Source organism: Hyperolius riggenbachi, chromosome 1 (assembly GCF_040937935.1).
Source record: "Hyperolius riggenbachi isolate aHypRig1 chromosome 1, aHypRig1.pri, whole genome shotgun sequence".
Lineage (NCBI taxonomy): Eukaryota > Metazoa > Chordata > Amphibia > Anura > Hyperoliidae > Hyperolius > Hyperolius riggenbachi.
In genome coordinates this window covers 147,818,633-147,845,474 of record NC_090646.1, presented here as the reverse complement: position 1 = coordinate 147,845,474, position 26,842 = coordinate 147,818,633, and the positions used below count along the sequence as shown (strand labels likewise).

The following is a 26,842-nucleotide window of genomic DNA, read 5'->3' as shown; positions in this document are numbered from 1 at the left end:
CAGCCCCCATGAATCACAAACATTTGCCTGTTCTTTTAAAACAGGGTGGGTAAAAGATTATATGACCTATCTATTCTAATTAACATAACTAATGTAACTTAATAACAGTATGTTTGTTTAGGCTGAAGTTCCCCTTTAAGGAATTTTTTAATTAAAATTGGAATTGCCTATTAAGCGGTGTAATGGAGGTGCCAGGTTTGTAGGAATAGGTTGCTATAATACTACTTAATGTTTAATACCATATAATGCTATAAATGTGTTTGAAATTTTCACCGTTAAATGACAAACATCACGCAGATATACACATTTATACAGAATAGTTTCTGTGAAACAAATCCCTTTTTATTGAAATCAGTTAACAAGGGTAAAAAATGTACAGATAACAGAAGATTCGTAGGTAAAGTAATGTAAGAAGAGTTCCTTTTCACAAAACATGCAGAATACACATTTCCACATACAACTACATAAAAATGTGTTTTCAGTGGACAATGCTAGCACTGCCACCTGCTGGATATATAAACATATTACTGGAATCTGCAGTTGTACAAAATGATTGTTTTGTTATAGAAAAACCTGTTAATTGCTGTGGATAATAGTAGAAGAAAGGCTCCAAAAAAGAATATACACACTAAAAACAGTTTAATAAGGGAGGTAGCGGTGGACTTACCTCCCCATAGATGACTCGATTTTATCAGATTCAAACAACGAAAAAAAAATGGAACTTTATTGAATACTCCACTTAGTTATTCTTTGCCTGAATCAAAATCGAGTCATATATGGGAAGGTAAGTCCACCGTTACCGCTCTTATTAAACTATTTTAGTGTATATTTTTGGCACCTCTGTTCTATCTTTCATCTGCAAGTTTTGTCCACCCTTGTTAGAGGGGTGTAGTCCCCGCTTATTCTTCTGATCTACAGAGAGAAACTTCTTATCCTGAGTGGGGTCAGGTTTAAGCTCCCCAGCTGTTTGGTCAGTCGTTGCCTTTGTGGTAACCCTCAATCTTAAAAAGTGTTCCAGAACTGAAAAATTATTAGATTAGATAAAGATTTTATACATACCTGGGGCTTCCTCCAGCAGCCACTGGAGAGATATGTAGAGGGCGCAGTTCTCCTGCGTAGCTGGCTGCGACTGATGTCAGTGACGGGACCCGGTTCCCCAAGCTGCGGACAGTGTGGGAGCGATCGGAGCGGATGGGGCTGGAGGAAGCCCCAGGTATGTACAAATAAGGTTCAGCTCTGAGTCCCTTTAACTTACTACACTATCATGGGTTATCAATACCCCATTTTGTTTTTCTACACGCTAATTGTTGTACCTGAGGTTTATCTAATGTCACATGATCCTGGAGAACTACAAGTAAGAGAATCCACTTATAGGATTTTAGAGGAGCTTCCCAGTATCCTCTGTAATCCACTGGTGACAGACACTCCTGATAAAGCAAGATGTGTGAGAGTCAGCTGTCAGGTTGTATAGTTATGGCATTTGGTGTTACATTCACATGTGGCTGTTTATTAAGTTGGACTGTGGAATACAATCAAGTTTTAAGGCAAAATAATAGCAAAACATGGAACCTGAGCCTGACATTTCACTCTGAGCAGTGAGAATGGCAAGTAATCTGAAAGAAAATAACTTTCAGGTTCATGTGACCCTAATGAAAAATGTACTAAAATAATGTTATACAATTACATCACACTTTAACTTAAAGGGACCCTAAAGTGAAAATGATTTTTTTACCTACCTGGGTCTTCTTCCAGCCCTCTGTAATCTATCTGGTCCCTCACTGTTCTCCTGATCCGCAGTGTCGCTGTCAGCCCCAGTAATATCCCCGGCTGAGCCAGTTGGGGCTACTGCACCTCCTTGATCATGCTCCTGTAGCAGCAGATGCACGTTTTATGAACTGCGCAGGCGCATAACAAGCCCGGCGATGGAAGCTCGATTGAGGAATGCATGGCTAGGACAGCGCATGGTGGGGGGGGGGGGGACAGCGGCACAGATCGGGAGGACAATGAGGAACCAGAGAGACTTTGGAGGAGCTTAGAAGAAACTCCAGGTACATAAAGATCAACTTTAGTTTTAAATTTCCTTTAAGGTGGACCTAAACTTCTATATGGAAGTTTTCAGTTTTCTAGATTTATTTTCTATCATGAATGGAGCAATACTGAATTCCACAGACTCTCTAACATCTCACAAATTTAGAATCCCCAATATATGTTAAACAGATGGCTGTATCTCCAGTCTATAGATTTAGAATGGAATCTCAGGGGTGAGATGCAGATAATTCCTTGGTATATTTTTCACCGCAAAAAAGTAAAAAAATGACTTATGATGGTAATTGCAAGCGCCACAAAAAGTTTACATTTAGGGGACTGCTGTGCGTTTATTTTTTTTTCTTCATTGCAAGCCAACAGGTTCATGTTTTGTGCAGCCATAGTTCATATTCATAATGTATCAAAGATCTGTACTAAATTATAATCAGGTATGACCTAACAATAGGGCACAAGACACCATACATAATATGCATACAGCAAATCACATGATAATGGTACAGAGCAATGTTCATCTTCCAAGAATCTGCGCGATGGCATTCACTATGTAAAATTAAATATCAGCACAGTCATAATAGTAGAATACAATCTATCGGCATTCTATTTTCACACAACATACACCAATTATTTCTTACAAGATCCAAAAGTTACACCCAATTTTACATGCAGTTTTTATTATTTACACTAAAATTTCAAGTAACTGGCAAACCAGGGATTCTGCATTCTGTCCTTAAAGGTCAAGTATAGATCAAGCGTAACAAAAATTACACTCCCTGTTTCGACACAGCTGTCTGGCTTTAAAAAACAAAGAATATCAAGGCTGAATTGAATAGACAGAAATGTTTGTACATAATAAGGAAATGTTTCATCTTGTAAACCTGGTGATAAAATGTGCTACGTTATCGGCATGCAGTTAAAAGTGAAACCAAAAGATCACATGCAATATGAAGAATACCCTTTATCTAGCACAACTCTTATGCTAGAAGAAATGATTCAACTGGGTTTCGGAGATGTAAGTGAAGGAAAACTAACAGGAACTGCTAGTAGTATAAGACAATCAACCAGGCACAATAAAGTGATACTGAAGTGACCTGGGGAAGATAAAGGCCGATACTCACCTATGGAGAGGGAAGGCTCTGGATAATATAGAGCCTCCTGTTTCATCTCTCGGTGTCCTGGTACCAGCGCAGTCATCCTTGTTTCACATATTTGACCAACTAGTCAGAAGCACTCACGTCCTTCTGATGCTTCTCAAGATGGGTGGCATGTGCAGTACGGAACCTGTCCATTTTTGATAGTACTTGGGGGCACAAGTGCTTCCAATGCCTTACGAGGGGCCCTGGACGCAGCAAGTTCAAACGGGGCTATCGCTGGTACCAGGACACGAGAGGAATGGGAAGACTATAGGATCCAGAGCCTTCCCTGTCTATGGGCGAGTATCTCTGTTTTTCTCCGCAGGACACTTCAGTTTTGCTTTAATACTAACGCCTGTCACTTCCTGTTTTTTTTTCCTTTTATCAGTCCCTTGGTTTATAGTCTTCACATGCCCTTTTATTTTGTGGCTTACCTGTAGGCCTGACTACAGGAGTGAAGTAATGTAGATCAGTCTGTGAGCAAAAATGTGGTCCATTCTTCTTCTGGACTATAGCAAGGAGTGATGGGTGTGACAGCATTACCCCGTTGACAGCATGCTGCCCTTTCTTATGGGAAGTATAAACCTTTCGTAAGCATAGAAACCACACAAGGGACTTGCTTCTTGGCATTAAAGTCTATTTGGTTTGAACAGGACTCAAATTCCAGAGCTACCATGTGATTTACACATGTGAGTATTTGGACAAGTTCGAGCTGTCTGTGATGTAATTTCATCATTTCACACAGAGACTGGATGAACCAGGAGCCATTCAGTGTGTTTCTCCAAGAATAGTACCCTAAAAAAAAGAAGAAAGAAAACAAACAGGTGTCATTCCCAGCATGGAACTGTAACAGTAATCTGCTGATGGAATTCTGAGTGACCAGAGAATTCCATGTGAGACCCAGTACACAAAAACAAAGGACATTGAAGTCAGAGGGATATGGAGGCTAACATTTATTTCCTATACTCTGATCTTTCTGGCATCAGTAGTGTCAGATTCAAATACCTGAAACAAGCATGTGGCAATTCCAGTCCAGATTTTCCAAAACAAATGTCTGCATGCTACAAAGTATATGAAAATCCAGCTTTATTTAGGCAGCAGGCACAGCACAGAAACAACTTTTTTATTAGCCACTTTTGTGAGCGCTTTTTTGACCATCAGCGCTTTCTGAGAGATTTAAAAAAAATGCTCCCATTCACTTACATTAAAATCGTGGTAACATTGCAGTGATCTCGATTTTTTAAAAAGTTGCAATCGTGGCAATTTTACCGTGATTTTAATGTAAGTGAATCGGAGAGTTTTTTTTAAAAGCGGTTTCATTCAAAGCTTGGTTTGTGGCATACATACTGGCATCACATGGTGCATGTAAAACAAGCATATGTAATATATCAACACATACAGAATTAAAAATAATAAAGACACTATGAATTCCAATATTTATATATCTGCATACTTAGCCTCACAAATTCATGGACTCGTGAGGTTATGAATAGAATGAATAGGTGGTCATACCAGGCACTGTAGAATAAGCATAAAGGAAATCTGCTTCAACTGGAATCCTGTGTGTCTCATCCTGTGAGGAACTTCCACTGTCTGTCTCCACTCCCGGGTCAAGCTCCGTTCCTCTGCAGGCCTTCAGGAACACAGCAGAAATGTATCATCATACTGTACTGTATATACACATTTTATTTACAGGAAAATATTCAGCCGAACAGTTCCACTTTTACAGTAAAAATATGTTTGGCCTTAAATTTTGATTTCTAGGAATTGTTTTGTTTTTTAAAGGGGGTCCCGGCGAGCGATGGAGGACAGCGAGGGAAGCCTCATTAAGATCCAAAGGCTTCCCTCTCTTTAGGTAAGTATCTGTTTCTGAACCTAAGCTTTGGCTCTGGATCTTTTTAATTTAAAATGGAGAATAGCTAGATCAAATAAATGGATGCAGGTTAAGTAGGAGGTTCGATATGCTTTAACATCGGGGCAGCACAACTCTTGTCACGAGCGTGGCCGTGCCTGCACAGTAGCATGGAGCCGCTCTGACTTACTGCACAGGTGTGGCTCTACTCATGCAGGCACTGTAAGACCACGATAGTGACAGAAGAGCACAGCCCCAAAGTGACTGCCAAGAAGCCCTTGTCAGGAATCTTCTGGGCGTTCACACTCAGCAACGGTACAGCATTAGGATCCAGAGGATCTTTGTTCAGTGTTTAGCCCGTTCAGTAAAGGTTTATTGAAAACAAAAACAGACAGTTTCCTCTGTTGCTTGCAGAGGTACAGAGAAGCAGAGACTGGGTTGGGAAACTTACAGCCACTGCTAATCTTTATCTCCCAGCATGCATTTTGGTAGGCATAATGCCATCATGTGGGTTTTTAAAGCAATTCTTAAATCTGGGTGACAATTATTGATGCTGGTTAGTAATAATGTATGCACAGCTATATTCCAGTTGTTCATTAATAAACAACATATTCTAGACAGTAACATCTGTTTTCAATTAATCGATGAAGGAAATATTTGGGGTGAGGGGCTTCTGAACCAGCCACCTGCTGCAGCCCGGCATCTTGCCGCAAATGCTTTTCTGAAAGCAAGCTGTGAGGCCCGGTTCACAATAGCGTTTTTTTTGCTCATCAGAACTAGAACGTATACTGTACAAACAGAATGGATGTGAATGGATCCAATATTAACCTATAAATCCATTCACATGCGTCCGTTGGTACGGATACTTTTCGGTCCCCGGCTCTAAAAAATGCTGCAGGCCCCAATTTTCCGGACCGCTCTGCCCAGCGGAACGGATCCGGACAAAAAATGCTACAGCATTTGGGGCAATGTAAAACGGAACGTTTCTTCACACTAGGGAAGAAACGGACCGTTCCACGGGGATGGGGGCATGTGGCGACGCAAATCTGAGCAACGGGAGGGTGAGGGAGGGTGCAGCAGCCGGGCGGGTGAGCGAGGGTTTATACATACCTAATCTTCTGTAGCAGCCGGCGGTAGAGGTTTCCATCTTCTTTCGTGTCATGTGACACTGACTAAATGACGCGTCATGTGTGTAGCCACAGTGGAAGAAGGGGAAGCCTCTACCGCCGGCTGCTACAAAAGATTAACCACTTAACGACCAGCCAACACCGATAGGCGGCGGCTGGTCGCACCTGTGTTTCCATGGAAACGGCCGCTTCCTGTCAGTTCACGGCGGGGGGCTCCGTGAACAGCCTGCGAGCCTCCGATCGCGGCTCGCAGGCTAAATGTAAACACCCGAGGACGTAATCCCCGGTTTACATTGTACGGTGATGCTGTCACAGCAGCACCGTAAAGGAGATCGGCGATCCCCGGCTCTGATTGACAGGGATCACCGCCATCTATTAGGCTGAAGTGGATCGCTGTCCTGTACCGTCTATATTGCGAAGGGGAGGGAGGGAAGGAGAGGGAGGGGGGAATAGCGCTGCGGAGGGGGGCTTTGAGGCGCCCCCCGCTAGGCACAGCAAGCCAGCGGCGATCAGACTCCCCCAGCAAGACATCCCCCTAGTGGGAAAAAAGGGGGGGGGGGGAAGTCTGATCGCCCTGCCTGCCACCTGATCTGTGCTGGGGGCTGAAGAGCCCAAGCAGCACAGATCATAAAAAACTCAGCCGGTCCTTAAATGGTTAAGTATGTATTTGCTGCCAAAATTGAGTGAAAATGGATCCGATCAATCATTGATCAGATCCGTTTTCACTTTCAATTTTCAATGTGAACCGGTCCGCGGACATAGCCATCTGGATTCGGTGAAGTGGAGACCAGATCAGCTCACCGGATCCTTTTTGTCTGAAACGCAAATGTGAACCGGACCTGAATGGACAGTGTTACCGTCGCAGAACCGTCCGTGTGAACCAAGCCAAAAGCAAACAGCTGTTACTTTCTGGATGACTCCTTGTATAGCCAAATGGATGAACCAATGCTAGAAGCAACAGACAAACATAAGAAATCCATCAGATTGAAGTACCTGGATGAAAAATAATTTGGGTTTGCCCACCAAGCTCTTGCATCGGTCACCTCGGAAAAGGGATGTGAGCTGTGTAATAGGCAGGCAGTCATCCACTCCATATAACAAGCCATCTTCACCGTGACTCAGGAGTGCACATACAAAGGAACTTCTCCTACTGTGGTCATCAGCAGACACTGCACAATACAAAAACAGTCATCTATTCAAATACCTGAAAGGATGATACCAGATGTAAGAATGCTCTGTATTAAAATAAGGAACACACAGTCAGCTTTAGGTACACTGTATAACAGTAACACGTCTTCCCTGTTGGACTTTAGCTGCAATAGCTGCTCCAGACACAGAGACATAAATAGAACGCTTACAACAGTTCAGCCATGTCAGGGAGTGGTGCACAGGTTCACTATGGCAGCCCAAGGTAACCTTGCCTTGTCCTAATGTCCTGCCTTGTCCTAATGTCAGAGCTTGTGCCACAAGTTTCAGTAGGCTTTCAAACATCCTGGGCAAATTACATGCATCCCTGTTCATCATACCAGTCTAGATAATGATTATAGATGATTTAGAAACGCTGTCAGGTTTTTACTGTGATCTTTACTGTCCACCATCACTCTAAGCTTACATTGGTATTACAGGAGCAGGATAATGAGGGCAGACGGAAAAAGTGGAGTGTGTTTTTAAATATTCTCCCACTTGATTTGAAAGTTTTAAACAAAGATCGCCTTTATAGCAGAACTTCAAGCATAGGTCCCTTCTCCCAGAGCAAGACTGACAGCACAGAAGATCACTAACGCCTCTTATAACGGAGTGACTTTTCTTGCCTGTCACTCACTGTGGGACCTCTAGAACATCCTGGCTTGGGCAAAAAAGGAAGTGTGAATATGAAATGTTCTCCTTTAAGAAATTCTTTCCACTTACTACAGCTTTTAGGACTTTGCATTTACCATACATAATGTGATAAGCTGCTCAAGTGTTTCTTTCATTACAGCTAAGAGCAATAGTAGAGGTATTAGCCAAGAATTGGTTCATGGCGTTTCAGGAAGAAATTGCGAAAGGCACAAATTTCATTTTTGCCTTTTTTACTGGCACACTAAGGCCTCGTTCACATCTGCTGCGCTGAAAACCGTGTGAAAGCGCGTGGTAAAAAACGCATGCGTTTGTGCGCGCTTTAGTGTGCCTTTCTGTGCGTTGCGCTGCGCTTCTTTAAAGCACGTTTTGCTTGTTGTACCAGCAGCAGTTGTCAATAAAAAACTTTGTTTTTGTATGTAAATGTATTTTTTTTCTCCAATTAGGGGTAAAAAACGCATGCGCTTCTATGCGCTTGTACGCGCTTCTATGCGCTAAAAAAGTGCACCCATTCACTTGCATTGATGTGCGCTTTCCAGCTCAACGCACAGAAATGCATGCAACCCTACGTTTCTGTAACGCTGCTCAGCGCAGCGCATAGATGTGAACCAGCTACATTTAGTTACATGGGAAAATAAATACCTTGCTGATCGCACAGGGCAGTGCGCTGTAAAAAGCGCACAGAAACGGCCCTGATGTGAACGAGGCCTTAACTAGTACACTGAAATAACTTTTATTAGGTCCTTAAAAGTCATAATTGGATGAAAAACAAATGAGTTTTAAAAATGTGGTGGCATAACCAGTGTGGTGTAATATATGGCTGCATAAAACATACACTCTCCTCAAGTTTCTCATATGAAAAGACAATAGAGTAGTATATATACGGAGAAGTAATAGACATATAGGCCTCAATTCACGGAGCATTATCAAACGTTTGATAATTTACCTCATGGGTAAAATCTCATTTTGAATTCACTAAGGTGTTATATATTTGTTGAACGTTTTATCGGTAAAACATTCGATAAATATCTAACACCTTAGTGAATTTAAAATTGAGATTTTACCCATGAGGTAATTATCAAATGTTTGATAAAGTGTTTGATAATGCTCCGTGACTTGAGGCTATAGGACTCAATTCTGGTAGTGTTTAGTAAATAATTACCTCATGGAATTGGGTTTACCTCATGAGGGAAATCAACTGTTGAATTCTGGTAGTTTAAGTAAAGTTTTACCTCATGTAATTTCATGAGGTAATTCATGCGGTAATTTTCTACTAAAAATGTGTGGTATTTAGTAGTGAAATACCTCACACTTGAATTCTGAAGTAAAATAAGGTGCGTGTTTGCAGGTCTTTTTACCTCACATAATTAGACCTACCTCTACCACATGATAAATGCAGTGTTGCGACAGAATTGTGATATCAGTCACATAACATGGAGCCTTTTCAGCTTGTTCTGTGTTCAGGGCCCCCATATTTTGCTGAAATAAGTAAAAGTGATCTGACCAACAATCCCCCCCCAGCTTCCATTTTGTTTTAAAAAAGAAAAAGAGCTCCAAACCCTGTACAATCCTTCATCTGCTGCCCCCCCCCCCCCCCCACATTGCCATTCCCCAACCTCAGGTTGGAAAAAAAAAAATTAAAAATGCTCCAACCCACAGCCTCTATTTTTAAAAAAAATTAAGTAAAACTGCGGCAAACACCAATTTCTCCCCCCCCCCCCCCCTCCTCCTCTGGTTAAAAGTGCTCCGAGGCCCCCCCCCCAGCAGCCTCTAAAAGTAAAAGTGCTGTAACCCCCCCCCCCCTCCAGACCCCCAGCCTCCAAAAGTAAAAGTACTCACACCCCCAGTCTCTAAAAGTGCTGACCCCTCCCCCAGCCTCTAAAAGTGCTCCGACCCCCCTCCCCCCCACCCTCTAAAAGTGCTCCTACCACCCCCCTCCCCCCAGCCTCTAAAGGTAAATGAGCTGGATTTTTTTTTAAAAAATTTTTTGTAATGGATGCCTATAAATTTACTTTTCATAGGTTGCTACATAATAAAATACACCTTCCCTCCTCAAAAAGAAAAAAAAACATCTTCCAAAGACTATCCTAACTTGTGGAAGACAATTAAAGACTATGGCCTCGATTCATAAAGCATTCCCGCATGCGGGAATGCAGAAAACGGCACACTTTACCGACCACACAGCAAGATCTGTATTCATAAAGGCTTTTCCGCATGAAAAGCCGACATTCGCGAGCAAAGTGATAAATCACCGCCTTGCGCGGTGATTATCACAGCAAAAGTAACAAGTGGTCAATTCATAAAAATTAGAGGTAGCGGTATGCGGACGGGTATTACCGCTACCTCTGATGTGGCGAGAAGCGTGCGGAATCCGTTGCAGTGAATGGGACAGACCTCCCAAGCAGCTGCAGAGAGAACACCGCACGGAGGGATTCCGCCTGCTTCTCCGGCTTCCGCATGTCTCCCGACAGCCTAACGCCTGCCTACAGCGGAGTATCTCCGCACGCCTGTCACAACAGGCAACATTTTTATGAATTACCACCCTGAAGGCGGAAATACCGACAGCGGTGTTTCCCCGCTCGACTTTCCCCGCTCGCAGGCACTTTTATGAATCGAGGCCTATTACTTATTTGCTGCAGGCTTACCACTGAAATACCTCATGTTTTACCTCACTCTATGCATTTACCTCATGTTTTACCACATGTTTTATCTCATGTTCTGAAATTGAGAAAAATCTTTCAGAATTGATAAAAGAAGAGGAAAATACCTCATGAGGTATTTTACCTACCAAAAAATATTTACCTCACAGAGCTACCAGAATTGAGCCCATAGCCTCTAGAGTAGCCACACACCACAATCCTCTTTAGATCAGTCTGTTATTGCAGTTCCAGTTATTATGTAACTCAGTTACTTCCAAAATAGGAAGTAGACTGAATACACGTAAAAGAAATTCCCATGCACATAACATCCACCCAAAAACCCTACATGTTTCACCCCAAGGGGCTTTTTCACTGGTATTTTAAAGTGTACCAGAGACCAGCTAATTAAAGATTTTTTTTACTTACTGGAGGCCTCCTCCAGTCCCATAAGCAGGGATGTATCCCTCGCCTCCTCCTGATTGCCTCCGTTAAGCCGCAATCTGCTCCGGTATTCGGCTGAATGACGTCAGCAGGGGCCTTCTGCGCAAGCACTTTAGACCCGGCTGACGTTACTCAGTCAGACTGGACCCGACTGAGCAGAATACAGGAGATCATAGCGACTTAACCAAGGACTGCGAGAGGATGACGAGGGACGCATCCTTGTTTATGGGGCTGAAGGAGGCCCCGGGTAAGTAAAAATCTTTTTTATTCTTGTCTCTGGGTCACTTTAAGGACCTAATAACACAGATGGGCTTTTTAATCACACAGCGATTCAGTACTTGTTTTCTTTTTACCTCTAGTATACTCACACCACTAACATTCAGAATTCCAGCAAAGCAAGCAGTTGTGATAGAAGCAAGACTGGGCAGCAAACTGTTATCTAGCTATGTGATGACTTACTGGCAAGAACAATTTGAGATGGAATATATGAGTAAAGCCTTGAATTAATCCAATCATCCATTGATCAGGAGTCAATTCTAGTCACAGATCTGAAACTACCATACTCTTGGCCATTGGATGAGACATGTTGGTAGATCTGGATTAAGCACAGCAAGATCCCAGTATGCGTTTGTGCAGGACCAATCCCATCTAAATGTGGCCTTGAGCATCTGAGGGTGGTGTGAGCAGGACATTTCTTGTTAATGCAGCACTTGGCTGCAGATCGCAGCCACTTTGTTGGCAAGTGTGACTCCCCTCTCTGCATTGGTCTGTTTTCCTTGCCATTCCTGTGTGCACACAAGGTACTTGCAGGGCATAAAAGACTGGATTGTAGAGCCATTGTAACACCAGTGTATGCAGGTTGGGCATTTCAGTATGGTTTATCACCCTTTGGGAAATTAAATTGTTCGCCTGTAAGTTTGCCAGCACATACTCTGGTGTTCACATGGAGTGCTATGCATTTGGAAGAATTTGATAAGGGGAAACATTTTTGCATCTATTTAGATACATTTATTAAACATGTATGTAAATTGATACACACGTAATATGTCCTTTACTAAGGAAAAAAAAAAACACATTTTTTATTTGAATAGCATAGGATAACCATGCACAACATTTCAGTCACATGCAACCACTTAGGTGCTTGGGAGAGGTCAGACGTGACAAAAAAGTTGTGCAGGTTTAACCTATGATATCTGAATCAAGAAGGCATTTTCCTCCTCTGGCAAATCCAGGTGAAGTCTCGAGTCTTTTTGTTGAAACTGGATATTCACCCATAATGGATCTGGGTGTTTCTGATGATGACACCTCAACGAGAATTAATTAAGGTTGATAAAAATATAGCTTTTGCACACATGGAGCCATCCATTTGGCCTTCTTTATGCTCCATGTTCATGTGTGTCACCAGTACTCACCTGTCCCACCTTCCCCTCCAAGAAATGACAGCAGCATATGCCTCTGAAATACTTTACACATTTCTGTAGGGCTGACACCGTTCTCACAGTACTTTACAGAGAGAATCGAACAATTACATTGCTTACCCAAACCAAACTTATGCAGTCATGCCTACAAATTTGCTGCAGAAATTGGCCTGGATGGATTAAAAAATTAAATTAAACTATAATAAATGTATGTCACAGTAAATAGTCACTTTAAGATGGGCAGTAACACATTACCATGACCTTGTTACCCAAGACTAATACTAGATATACAGTAGGTTGCAAAAGTATTCGGCCCCCTTGAAGTTTTCCACATTTTGTCACAGTACTGCCACAAACATGCATCAATTTTATTGGAATTCCACATGAAAGACCAATACAAAGTGGTGTACATGTGAGAAGTGGATCAAAAATCATTCATCATTCCAAACATTTTTTACAAATAAATAACTGCAAAGTGAGGTGTGCGTTATTATTCGGCCCCCTGAGTCAATACTTTGTAGAACCACCTTTTGCTGCAATTACAGCTGCCAGTCTTTTAGGGTATGTCTCTACCAGCTTTGCACATCTAGAGACTGACATCCTTGCCCATTCTTCTTTGCAAAACAGCTCCAGCTCAGTCAGATTAGATGGACAGCGTTTGTGAACAGCAGTTTTCAGATCTTGCCACATATTCTCGATTGGATTTAGATCTGGACTTTGACTGGGCCATTCTAACACATAGATATGTTTTGTTTTAAAGGACTTCCGAGGCCAAATGTTCCCCCAAAAAATAAAAAAAGTTAGATACCTGTATAACTTTGGTGGACACTCCCGACCCCACGGCCAGGGTCGGGCTCTGCTGCCTGTATAAAGATGGCCGCCGGTGCTGGCCACGCACTCCGCATGGGCCAGCTCTAGGGCCAACCCCCCGATCCAAGCTACAGGAAACAGCCTGTTGCGTGGATCAGGGGGTTGGCCCTAGTGCTGCGCAGCCGCAGTAGCGGCCATGCGGAGTGCGCAGCCACGGCCAGCGCCCATCTTTATACAGGCAGCAGAGCCCGACCCTGGCCATGGGGTCGGGAGCCATTCGGGGAGATATTGAGAGGCGGGGACCCGGCAGAACGGCACAGAGGGCGCGGACGGCGTCCTCCGTGTCCACCAAAGTTATACAGGTATCTAACTTTTTTTATTTTTTGGGGGAACATTTGGCCTCGGAAGTCCTTTAAAACATTCCATTGTTGCCCTGGCTTTATGTTTAGGGTCATTGTCCTGCTGGAAGGTGAACCTCCGCCCCAGTCTCAATTCTTTTGCAGTCTCCCAGAGGTTTTCTTCCAAGTTTGCCCTGTATTTGGCTCCATCCATCTTCCCATCAACTCTGACCAGCTTCCCTGTCCCTGCTTAAGAGATGTACCCCCCGAGCATGATGCTGCCACCACCATATTTGACAGTGGGGATGGTGTGTTCAGAGTGATGTGCAGTGTTAGTTTTCTGCCACACATAGCGTTTTGCATTTTGGCCAAAAAGTTCCATTTTGGTCTCATCTGACCAGAGCACCTTCTTCCACATGGTTGCTGTGCCCCCCACATGGCTTGTGGCAAACTGCAAACGGGACTTCTTATGCTTTCTGTTAACAATGCCTTTCTTCTTGCCACTCTTCCATAAAGGCCAACTTTGTACAGTGCATGACTAATAGTTGTCCTATGGACAGAGTCTCCCACCTGAGCTGTAGATCTCTGCAGCTCGTCCAGAGTCACCATGGACCTCTTGACTGCATTTCTGATCAGCGCTCTCCTTGTTCAGCCTGTGAGTTTAGGTGGATGGCCTTGTCTTGGTAGGTTTACAGTTGTGCCATACTCCTTCCATTTCTGAATGATCGCTTGAACAGTGCTCCGTGGGATGTTCAAGGCTTTCGAAATCTTTTTGTAGCCTAAGCCTGCTTTAAATTTCTCAATAACTTGATCCCTGACCTGTCTTGTGTGTTCTTTGGACTTCACGGAGTTGTTGCTCCCAAGATTCTCTTAACCTCTGAGGCCCTCACAGAGCAGCTGTATTTGTACTGACATTAGATTACACACAGGCGCACTCTATTTAGTCATTAGCACTCATCAGGCAACGTCTATAGGCAACTGACTGCACTCAGATCAAAGGGGGCCGAATAATTATGCACACACCACTTTGCCGTTATTTATTTGTAAAAAATGTTTGGAATCATGTACGATTTTCGTTCTACTTCTCATGTGTACACCACTTTGTATTGGTCTTTCATGTGGCAGTAATATGACAAAATGTGGAAAACTTCAAGGGGGGCCGAATACTTTTGCAACCCACTGTAACAGCAATATGATGCGCATCGTAAAAATGTAATCTCTCTGTAAAATTCAGCCATTGTGTATGCCAGGGACAATACTTGCCTTTCTTCAGAAGTACAAGGATGTCAGAGCACTTCAGGTCATTGTAAATCTGCACTCTATAGCCAAGAGATTTGAAGGTTTGCTGCAATTTGGAAGCATCCACATCAGTTCCATTCCGCACTCCCATTCCTTTCAAAAGGAAAACACATTTTAGAGGTCTGCAACAACTGTGGCAAGGAATACTGCCCTACCAGTCATCTTTACACACTTTAATGCACGATTGCAGCATATTCAAGTAACAAAAGCAGAGCATGTAATAAAAAGCTGCATAATCAGTGAATGCTGCATATGCAACAATTACTGCCTTTCTGTGTTAAGATGCCCCCATAAAGTTGCACCGCAAAACACACCACTGTGAACAGTCTAAAGCCCCATACTAATTTAATGTCATCACACTGGCTAGCTTGAATTAAACATCTTTGTCTGACAGGTTTCCCTGAAGATAACCTCTGATTATGTATTATTATTATTACTATTATATGCTCTGTTTGTATTGCTCAGGCTTACTTCAGCTCATTTCAGGATCATTTTATTATCATCAAAAGTCAAAACCACTGCAGGTTACTTTAACAATTTCAGTAATATTAAAGGCCAAATCCAGGATTTTGCTTTAGTTTTTAATATTGTGGAAAAGGGGTAGAAACTTTTTGCTTTCTCTTATTGAAGTCAGTGTCCCCAATGAAGAGATTTTCTGTAATGGTTTGTCTCTAGGACCCCCACAGAACGTTGAGATTTTTATATGAAAAGGAGTAAGCCCAGAGACTGAAAATGAGGTATAATAAAAAAAAAAAAAAAAAAGTAGGATTTTAAGGCTACGCTACAAAAATGTTTTATTTGCTGCTGTGTCTGGAGAGATCCGTCCATCTGCTCTAAGGGCAGAAAGTGATGGAGATTCTCAGATGGGGACGCATGACAGCATTATAAAGCCAAATGAGAGTGTAACCTCCTACCACATAATCCAAAGCTAAAAAACACAAAACAAAATAAAAACAAAACACTTTTCTCAGGCTACTACATAAAAAATGGGCACACAATAAATCTGCATGTGCTTGCCACATTTATGAAAGGCAGACTTAGAATCAAGGGCATAACTACAAATCATTCTACCCTCTTCCCCAGCAAAAACTTAATAGGCCCCCTCCCCATGTCCGCTTCCCCCTCCCATAAAGCCATGTCCTTCCAGCAATAATACCACTCTACATTCCCTCCCCCTGCAGAAAAGCTTTGTCCCTCCCTCCACCATTGCCACTCCCTCCAATGCCACCCCCCCCTACAAAGCCATGCCCCTCCCACAGCAATACTATTCCGCTTCCCCAGCAGCCAAGCTATGTCCCTTCAACAATGTCACACCACCCTCAAGTACAGCCATGTAGTTCCCCCAGGTATGCCATTGCCCCAGCCCCTGCAGACTTATGGTGGTCATACACGGTACAATAAAAACGTTCGATTTTCCTGTTTATTCGATTTAAATGATTGAATTGAATGAAAGTTGAAAATATTTTTTTTTTCGATTAAGAAATTCGAACGATTATCCCGTTTTTTCGGGAAAAAATGATCGGACATGCTGGAAAAATCTTTATATTCGATCTAACGGAATAATCGAACTAAATTATCTAATTGAAAAATTGTACCATGTATGGCCACCTTTAGTGTAGAAGTACAAGTAGCAGTTTAATATATGCCTCTCCCCGCATCTGCCTTTGCTCTCCCTTTCTTTGTGGTCACAAAGTCTTGTCCCAGAGTTGGTCCAATGCAGGTATGGCATCAAAACAGTGCCAGAGTGTCATTTGGACAAGGCTGTGTGGATGTCAAAAGGACAGCAAGGCTCACACGGAAAGGGGACCACTGCATGCCATGCCAGGTAAATATGAAACTGGCGTTAGTGCTTCCCTGTGCAGTCTGCAGAGGCGGCTACTAGGAGAATCACAGGAAAAACCAGAGTGGACCTCTCTGGCCACAGGTCCCTAAGTGACTGCAGGGCCTTTTCCTTCAGTAGTTACTCTACTGCCAGAATCCTGTGTACACATCTTACTTGTGTTTGGATGGAAGTTCTTGTTGTTGATAATCACACATAACCCCATCTCTGGATAATCCATTTTGTATAAAAAGCGATGAGTAAACTTCGATTCCATCTCTTTAGGCATTCCACCTTTTATGTTTATACTGAAAAAAACAAAACACAAACAAATTGCTAAAATAGAAAGTGCAGTGCTAATACAGTCAGCCGATGCCTGAAACAAGGTGCTACAAACATTGTACATTTGTTGTATGGTAAAGAGGTGTTCCTGTAATATTTATTTTTTTTATGTACAGTAAGGCCTGGCTCACACTGGCAGAAAAAAATAACCGGTACCCAGTAGTGTGCATTGATTTCAGGAAGGATACTATATCCGAAACGCCGTGCGTCATTAGACCCGGCACACACTGGATGTTATATGCTTTTGTCAACTTTTTTAAAAGAGCTTCAATAAATTTGCTTTTAGACGGTGCGGTTCTTTTCACCTGATATACTGATTTTCCTGTGACTCCAGGGCTGATCACGGCACGCCAATAGAACCATTGGTGCGGTTGTAAAAGGACTATTATACAATTATGGGAAACGGAATGGAAGCAGCTGAACAGCACACGGAGTGAGGGCTGGTGCACACCGAGCGGCTTTTTCAGCGTTTCTGCAGCCGCTTGCGGCTGCGGATCCGCTTGGTCAATGTATCTCAATGGGGTGGTGCACACCAGAGCGGGAGGCGTTTTGCAGAAACGAAAAATGCCGGGGTGAGGCATTTTTTGGATTTCGGATGCGTTTCTGCCTCAATGTTAAGTATAGGAAAAACGCAAACCGCTCTGAAAAACGCCTGTTCAGAGCGGTTTTGCCGGCGTTTTTGTTACAGAAGCTGTTCAGTAACAGCTTTACTGTAACAATATATGAAATGTACTATACTGAAATCCGCTGCAGCAATCCGCAAAATGCTAGCAAAACGCCATAGAAAAATAAGAAAAAGCGTTTCAAAATCTGCTAGCATTTTGCGGATCTGATAGCGGTTTTTGGTGTGCACCAGGCCTGAAAATGGATCCAATCGACCGGTAATCAGCTCCATTTTCACGGATCCGTTTGCCACTTAATTGCCAGTGTGAACCTTGCTTAAAGGGAAGGTCCAAGCAAAATAAAAAAAATGAGTTTAACTTACCTGGGGCTTCTACCAGCCCCGTGCAGCCCTCCTGTGCCCTTGTAGTCCCTCACTGCTGCTCCAGGCCCCGCTGGCAGCTTGACGACCTCGGAGGTCGGCGGGATGCATTGCGTACATTTTTACGCATTCCCACTAGTGCAGGAACATTAACACATACATTTTTACGCATTACTGGTTCAATGCGTAAAAATGTATATTTTTACGCATTGAACAAGTAATACGTAAAAATGTATGTGTTAATGTTCCTGCACTAGTGGGAATGCGTAAAAATGTACGCAATGCGTCCCGCCGACCTCCGAGGTCGTCAAGCTGCCAGCGGGGCCTGGAGCAGCAGTGAGGGACTACAAGGGCACAGGAGGGCTGCACGAGGCTGGTAGAAGCCCCAGGTAAGTGAAACTCTTTTTTATTTTGCTTGGACCTTCCCTTTAAGAGGTTGCTTTAACCAAAAGCACTGGATTTCTAAAGCATAACTGACCCAAGGCAAAGCTACCTAAGGTAATCAGAGAGGTGTGTTCATGCTGGATCCACATACCTTTGTGCATTGCCCATTCCTCTCCTCGTTTTGGCTAAAGTCAATTTTTTTTTTAGACAGAAAAAGGTGGGGTTGCAGAGATATTCCCGCCTTTTACTCTCCCATTCTCTTCTCTTCCCGCTTCATTGACTCCCTTAAGGGGACATGGTATTTGTGGCTATACAAGGTTGTCTGCAGTGCTAGACAGAGGAGAGCAGCTATTGTAGGTGAGAGGTGAGAACCTAACATCCTTCAGTCATCACTATCGTGATCGCACTGATCACATGATCAGGAACCAATCAACAAGTCTCCTGATCAGTGCTGGAAGATGTCAACTGTCAAATAACAGCAGGATTTACAGTGTTGGGTATGCCCAATCAGGATGGGTATGGAGCCAGGTCAGTAAAATCTACATGGTGTCAGAGTAAGGCATCAACAAACACGACAATTTCACTAATATTCCCATAACATGATGATAAAACCATCAACCTTTCCAGAGATAAAAGTGGTTACCAAGGTTTTCATATTCTGTGGAGAATGTGCTACTTGACTCACACTTTCATAATATTCACTTGTTTGAGAGGCTGAACCTTTACAAGAAGATAACACCTAAGTTCTGAAGTGTTAGGATGTGGATACTGTGCATAACTTACACGTGGGTAGATGAATACGTTCCTGCATCAGTGTTGTCATCTCCATTGTGTGCACCATTCTGAGAATCCGCCATTCTGCTTTTTCACTCTTCAAGGCTGACAAAACAATTCCACACAGATTAGAAACTAGACTTCAATAGTAACAAGGTTTTTTTCCCCCCCAAATACTTTTATTTGAGCATACAGGTAAGTACATGCAAATAAACAAAAGCATTACATCATCATGAGAGCGAATATCACAGAGGCATAGGCACATCATATAATTACATATCTAGTATATGGGTGGAAACATTATTAAAAGGTCCTACGTCAGAATAGTAGTAGTCATAATAGCCCCATCCCATAGAATAAGCCAATCTCCAGTGTACAGGTTGTCCAATACTGCTATGCAGACAAAAGCTACATTTTTTAATATAGATGAGGAGTAATCTTTCTGTCTCCGAACAAAAGTAAAACAACATAACTATGAACTAAATGGGTTCCAGTGATCCAGTAATACAAATTCGCCATCCATCTTCTGACGTTGTAGAAGGTAAGTTAGAACCAACGCCAACGGGAATATTGTATTTCTCCCTTAAGAACTACCCCAGGGTTTGTTAAAATTCATCAGAATGTCTGTAAACCAACCAGATCCTCCAGGTTTTTGAGAATTTCTCTTCCCTGCCTTGTAGAGAGTAAACAGTATTTTCTAAGTCATAAATCAGGTCTAATTCTTTTACTATCTCCTGGAGAGTTGAAATGTGTCTTCTACCCCAATTTCGTACAATAATAGTTTTTGCCGCATTTAGAATATGCCGAACCACAGAACCCTTATAAGATTGAATGCGCCAATCATTCAAATTGAGTAAATATGTTTGAGGGTCAAGAGTCAGTACGCTGTTGGTCATCTCTTTGATCAAGTCTTCTACTTTGTGCCAAAAAGGAACAAGAGGTGAGCAGCTCCACAGAATGTGCACTAGAGAACCAATGTCTGTCGTACACTTCCAGCACTTCGCTTCCCTATCTGGGAATATTTGAGCCAATCTAAGGGTGGTATAATACCATCTGGCTAATACTTTATAATTAATCTCTTGAATACGTGTCGCAATAGAGGTTGTATGGGCATATATACATATTTTGGATCTCTGTGCACTAGTCAATGCAGCACCCAGCTCCCCCTCCCACGCAGAAAAGTATGACAACAAGGGTTTTTTTTTTTTAACAGGAAATTATACTTTTGTTATAAAAAATTAAGTTTCTTCTTTCATTCTCTCCACTGGATTTCTATCTCTCAGATAATGCAGTACTTAAGCCCAATCTACACGATACGATTCTTTGTGCGATTCAATTACGATTCTATTTACGATCCGATTAAATCCGACATGCCCGATCGGGATTCGATTCAATTCGATTTGCCATTGTTTTGCAATGGCAAATCGAATTGTATCAAATCGAATCTCAATCGGACATGTTGGATTTAATCGTATCGTAAATAGAATCATAATTGAATCGCACAAAGAATTGTATCATGTAGATTGGGCTTTACATGCACTACTGGTCTAATCCTGACATACCAACTAAAATATATCATCAACTCAGGAAAAGAACTTTGTCTATTGTCCACTCTAATCACACCCTACCACACCCAGATTCAGGATTTCTTGGGAGCTTCTCCTCTCCTCTGGAACTCTCATCTTTGGCAATTCCCATCCCTCAAGATCTTTAAACATAATCTTAAAGGGACTCCGAGCAGTGCAAAAACTATGGAAAGATGCATATCATTTTAAAGCTCTCTTTCTCCTCTTTCCAATAATATATAAACCACCACCCTACGTCTTTTAGTTTTTGCTATTTTCGCGATTGAAATTGCCGCGGCCGCGATTTCGATCGCGAAAATAGAGAAAACTAAAAGGCGTAGGGCAACGATTTAGGTGTCGTCAGAAAGAGGAGAAAGAGAGCTTTAAAATGATATCCATCAAGCCATAGTTCTATTGTATTACACAGGGCGACACTTTCCCCAGTGTCAGCAGCTCCATTCTGCTGAATGCAGCCGCTGACTTTGACAAAAAGTCGCCCTGTGTAATACAATATAACTATGGAAAGATGGATATCTTTAAAGCTCTCTTTCTCCTCTTTCTGACGACACCTAAATCGTTGCCCTACACCTTTTAGTTTTCTCTATTTTCGCGATCGAAATCGCGTCCGCGGCAATTTCAATCGCGAAAATAGCGAAAACTAAAAGGCGTAGGGCCACGGTTTATATATCATTGGAAAGAGGAGAAAGAGAGCTTTAAAATGATGTGCATCTTTCCATAGTTTCTGCACTGCTCGGAGTCCCTTTAAAGCTTACTTTTTCAGGCAAGCATTAAATAAGATCTAGGCTATGTTCTCTAGTTACTGACCCAACTTGGTCTCATTCTTTAATACAGAGTCATAGCACCCTAGCTTAGAGCTGCTTCACACTGAAAACTGCTGAATGCAATTGTATCTAATCTCCAAGCAATTTTGTTTTGTTTTGTTATTTACAGTGTTTCTATACGTAACAAAATTGCTGTAAAATGGCTACATGTAGAGCTTTTGCGCTTTAAAAAAAAAACTATTTACTCTAGTGTGAAAACGGGCATAGAATTGCATAGTCAAAGTACTCTTTGGAAGGTGCAATTCTATATATCAAGGCATTGGACGGCAAAGTCTATCAGAGGTGCGCAATACAAGGATAAAAGAAGACTTCTAAGATAACGGGGAAAAAAACTCAACAAACGTGAGTGAGGTCAAACATGATGGTCACGTGAGGTGCAGAGAATAGAATAAGTCATTATGTACCACTCCTGTGTCCGGGCTGCCAGTCACATACTCCACTAGTGTCATATAAAAGCCCTGTATACATTCAGGTTACCTGCATTGGAGATAACTCCGCCATCTGGTAGTTTTGCTCATTTCAAAAGTTAAACATGAAAGCATGTGTCAGCGCTGCGTAATATGTTGGCGCTTTATAAATACAATAAATAAATAATAAATAAATGTGTAGACAAGCTCTGACATGTAAGGTACTTGTACAGGAATATGCAGTGACCTGTGCCACAGTCAGTGGATCTGAGTAGAGTACAGATCATTTCTAACAATGATCATAGTGAAAAAACATAACACACCCAAATACACATCAATCCATCCTATATAGATTGTTTAAATTGTAAGCTTGTAGGCTCTCTCACCTTTTTTTGTCTTGGAATTTGTTATTCATTTCGTAGCTTGCACTCAGTAGAGATGGCCCGAACCTGCGATTTTAGGTTCGCGAACCTACCGCGAAAGTTCGGTTAGCGCGAACTTTCGCGAACCGCAATAGACTTCAATGGGGAGGCGAACTTGGAAAATTTGAAAAAAATTATGCTGGCCAGAAAAGTGATGGAAAAGATGTTTCAAGGGGTCTAACACCTGGAGGGAGACATGGTTGAGTGGGAAAGACGTCAAAAGTCCCAGAATTTTTTTTGGTTTTGACGCAAAGCAGCGTTTTAAGGGCAGAAATCACATTCAATGCTAAATTGCAGGCCTAAACTACTTTATAACATCTTGCATGTGTATACATCAATCAGGGAGTGTTATTCTTCCTCCCTTCCTCCTCCTCTCTTGTCTTGTCTTCCAGGGATGTGTAGGATGTCAAAAGCCAGCTCACATACATTGGCCGTGAATCGAACCCAGGTCAACTGCTTTGAAGGCAGCTATGCTCACCACTATACCACCAACACTACATGCTGCAGCCAGCCTAACATGTACCATTGTGATATACCCAAGAGAAAAATGAGCTTGCTTAGGGATTTGTAGGATGTCAAAAGCCAGCTCACATACATTGGCCGGGAATCGAACCCAGGTCAACTGCTTGGAAGGCAGCCATGCTCATCACTATACCACCAACACTACATGCTGAAGCCAGCCTAGCATGTACCATTGTGATATACCCAAGAGAAAAATGAGCTTGCTTAGGGATTTGTAGGACGTCAAAAGCCAGCTCACATACATTGGCCAGGAATCAAACCCGGGTCAACTGCTTTGAAGGCAGCTATGCTCACCACTATACCACCAACACTACATGCTGAAGCCAGCCTAGCATGTACCATTGTGATATACCCAAGAGAAAAATGAGCTTGCTTATTTGCCTAATTTGCTAGATGAAAGCAGTGGGACACATGGTGATACTGCTTACAGGCTTCAATTCAAACTTCAGAAAGATCATGTGCCCCCCTGGATGATGCTGGTGTAACACAGACAGCAAAGGACAGCAATTTGAAGTCTGGAAGATTCCAGGGCAAGGGTGGGAAGGATGAAAAGCTAGGTGGCCATGCAACCATTCCAGCTAACCTAAAGCTTACTTGTGTCTTACAACACATTGGCGTAAGACTTTACCAAATCCAATGCTCCAATATGGGGAAGCTCCTCTGTTTGCTGTTTTTTTTTTTTTTTTCCTTTTAAGTGTGGTGTCACAGTTCACTCATCTCTTCAACTACAAGAAAGGACCATGAGTAGTCTTAGCTGTAGCCTAGCATGTACCATTGTGATATACCCAAGAGAAAAATGAGCTTGCTTAGGGATTTGTAGGATGTCAAAAGCCAGCTCACATACATTGGCCAGGAATCAAACCCAGGTCAGCTGCTTGGAAGGCAGCTATGCTCACCACTATACCACCAACGTAGCGTGTAGCATGTAGCATGCTGAAACTTCTTGGAGCAGACTTACTTCCGCTCTCCAAAAGACACATCCATCCCCTAATGGTGCACTATGGTGGCGAACCGAACCCAAAGTTCGCCTGGAACCGTTCGGGCCATCACTAGCACTCAGTTATACATTTTATCATTCATGTTACAATTATTGTAATTACCATACCAATTCTGTATTTGTACCAGTATCCATATTTGATGTATACCATTGTCTGTATCATTATGTATTCCATGTTTGTTTTCTTACTTTGTACAGTGCCACGACATATGTTGGTGCTTTATAAAGCAATAATAATAATATACTATGTACAGTATGCTGTGTGCTACACGCATGCATAATGACGACAGCAAGCATAAAACAACCATTGTGGGAGTGGGGCCACAGCATCCTTAGCTTGCAAAAGCAAAAAAAAACCAAAAAAACACAAGACCATATTGCATCACAAGATCTACTAAAACAAAAAGAGGAAATCACAACACCATTGAGGTTTTAAAGAAGTCCAGAGTGATGGCATTCTAAATCCCCACAGACCACATATGTACTAATGGATAGAGCATGCAGCACTGCACAGAGACCTTTACACCAATGCTACAATAATGGAAGGACCACTATCCGGAAACATTGTACAAATCTCAGAGTACCAACGCTCAGGTATCTAAAGCTGCTCTTCTAAGGAGTGAGCTACCGGTATAAGCAGAAGAGAGCTTCCTGTCACTCGCCACCTTCCAGTATACAGGTGCTGCACAGGGACACAGGTAATTTATAAAAAAAAAAAAAAAGGGGAGGGGGGGGGGGGGGGGAGAAAAGTTACACTAACTCCTCTTGTACCTAGCAAGAGGTACAAGAGTTTTTTAGTTTCCACTCTCATTCCATTAAACTTCCCCCAATCTACTTACCGGGGGCTTCCTCCAGCCCCTTGCTGCGATACGTCCAGCGCCGCAGCTCCGTTCCCAGCTGCCGGCCTGTGGTCACCTTCTGTGCAGATGCTTGCGTACATCTACTGTACCTGCACAAAAATTGGTTGTGTGTGTGTGTGTGTGTGTGTGTGTGAACGTAGTGCCGGTTGCATTTTTCGCACCCCCTCCATCAGAAATACACCTTAGGCGGCAGGTTGCACTGTTGTGCGCGGCTCAAACTCTTTTCTGCTTCTAACTTCCTCCTGTAGTATCCTGCTGATCTACAGCCATTATCACTGCAGTAGGCTGCCTTGTGATCACCGAGAGACAACCCAGTTGTGTCCTGTTGTTCTGCCACCATAATCTCTACAGCTGTGTCCAGGTAATTTTGATTCCCTGCTGCTCCACCTCTTCATCTAGCCTGCATCCACCCTGCGTTAGTCTGCCATTCCAGCAGTGCCATTCTGCTTGGCTTGCTAATTATGCCATCAGTTTTTGCAAAAGGTAGCTAAATCTGACGAGGCAGCTAAAAAAGTTACACCACACAGGCACAAAGTAGAAATGGGGCCTAAAGTTCATCTCCTAGATCTGAAAACATCATCTAACAGCTGATTAAACAGAGCGCTCAAGCGTTACTTTATTTGTGTGACTAGAGCTTTTGGCTGCTGAAATTCCTGAATAAAAATTCTGATCACCCAAACAGAAGCTGCAGAGAAATAAAGTCAGACCTCAGGCTCTGTGGACGTGGCCATTTGTGGTGACTGGTATGCATCATCTCAACGGGTACAGACAGGAAGAAAGCCAGGAAAGTCTGAATGGGTCTGAGAAGATTGCAGCTTACCACACAAACAAGCTGTTGTGCAGGAAGAGGCCAGTGTCTAATCTTCTGACCAGTCGCTACAGTATGAGACTGGTCTGGCATGAGCTGTAACTAAGGAGCTTCTACACAGACATACATGAGCCCTGCAAAGCTACACAGATCTGGGAAAACATTAGTGCCAGACCTGAAACTATCACTGTGATATGACATGATCCATATGAGGGTGACAAATCCAAATGGCAGGCGGACATTTTTAAAAGTTTAGTCCAGATTTTCTGCATCACTTATAATACTCCTAAAGGCAGCCATACACTGGTCGATTGCCACCAGATCGACCAGCAGATAGATCCCTCTGTGATTGAATCTTATCAAAGAGGGATCTATTGGCTGCCTACACTGCAAACAGATTTTGAATCAATTTCACTATGAAAATCGATTCACAATCTGTGGAGCTGCCGCCTCCCCCAGCATACATTACCTGATCCGGCCGGCATGAGTCTCTGCTGTCCTGGCGGTCTCTTCTCCGCTCTGGGCTCCAGCTTCACTTTACTTCCTGTCGGCGGAAGTTTAAATAGTAGAGGGCGCTCTACTGTTTAAACTTCCTCCGACAGGAAGTAAGTGAAGCCAGCCGCAGCCCAGCGCGGAGAAGGGACCGCGGGGACTCGTGCCGGTCGGATCAGGTAATGTATTGTCACTAGTGTCGTTCATTCGAACGCCGCTATCGACGCGCTCCCGACCCACCGGCAATAGAGCAAAATCTTCAGCGCGGACAGATCGACGGGACTGATCGATTGGTGGATAAACGAAACGGAAACAGCTGAACATCAGAGTGAAAACGGATCCAATCGACCGATGATCAGATCCGTTTTCACGGATCTGTTTGCCACTTCAACGCAGGTGTGAACCGGGCCTGAGATCAGTGGTTCTCCCAGTATTAAAGGACAACTGTAGTGAGAGGGATAGGGGCTGCCTTTGCCTGGCAGCCCTACTTATCTATTTGGCTGCAGAAGTGCCTGAATAACACCATAAACAAGCATGCAGATAATCTTGTCAGATCTGACAATAATGTCAGAAAAACTATGCTTGTTCAGGGTCTATTGCTAAAAGTATTAGAGGCAGAGGATTAGTAGGACCGCCAAGCAACTGGTATTGTTTAAAAGGAAATAAATATAGGCAGCCTCCATATCCCTC

The 26,842-nt window shown here is 42.9% G+C and overlaps 1 protein-coding gene across 2 annotated transcripts in view; it reads right to left on the bottom strand.

The window, feature by feature from the left end:
* Nucleotides 1-333: 333 nt before the first annotated feature.
* Nucleotides 334-26,842, bottom strand: part of LOC137567955 (caspase-3-like) — an 81,574-nt gene continuing 55,065 nt past the window's right edge. Inside the window, exons 2-7 of one of the 2 annotated variants that reach the window (XM_068278718.1) lie at nt 19,247-19,342; nt 16,933-17,063; nt 14,901-15,029; nt 7,149-7,324; nt 4,689-4,809; nt 334-3,971 (exon numbers count right to left, since the gene is read on the bottom strand). In XM_068278718.1, coding sequence (XP_068134819.1) covers nt 3,745-3,971; nt 4,689-4,809; nt 7,149-7,324; nt 14,901-15,029; nt 16,933-17,063; nt 19,247-19,320 — 858 coding nt within the window. In that variant the 5' untranslated portion in view covers nt 19,321-19,342 and the 3' untranslated portion in view covers nt 334-3,744. Of the gene's footprint in view, nt 3,972-4,688; nt 4,810-7,148; nt 7,325-14,900; nt 15,030-16,932; nt 17,064-18,614; nt 18,850-19,246; nt 19,343-26,842 lie in introns of those variants that run through there. The other variant, XM_068278719.1, reaches the window with a different exon arrangement.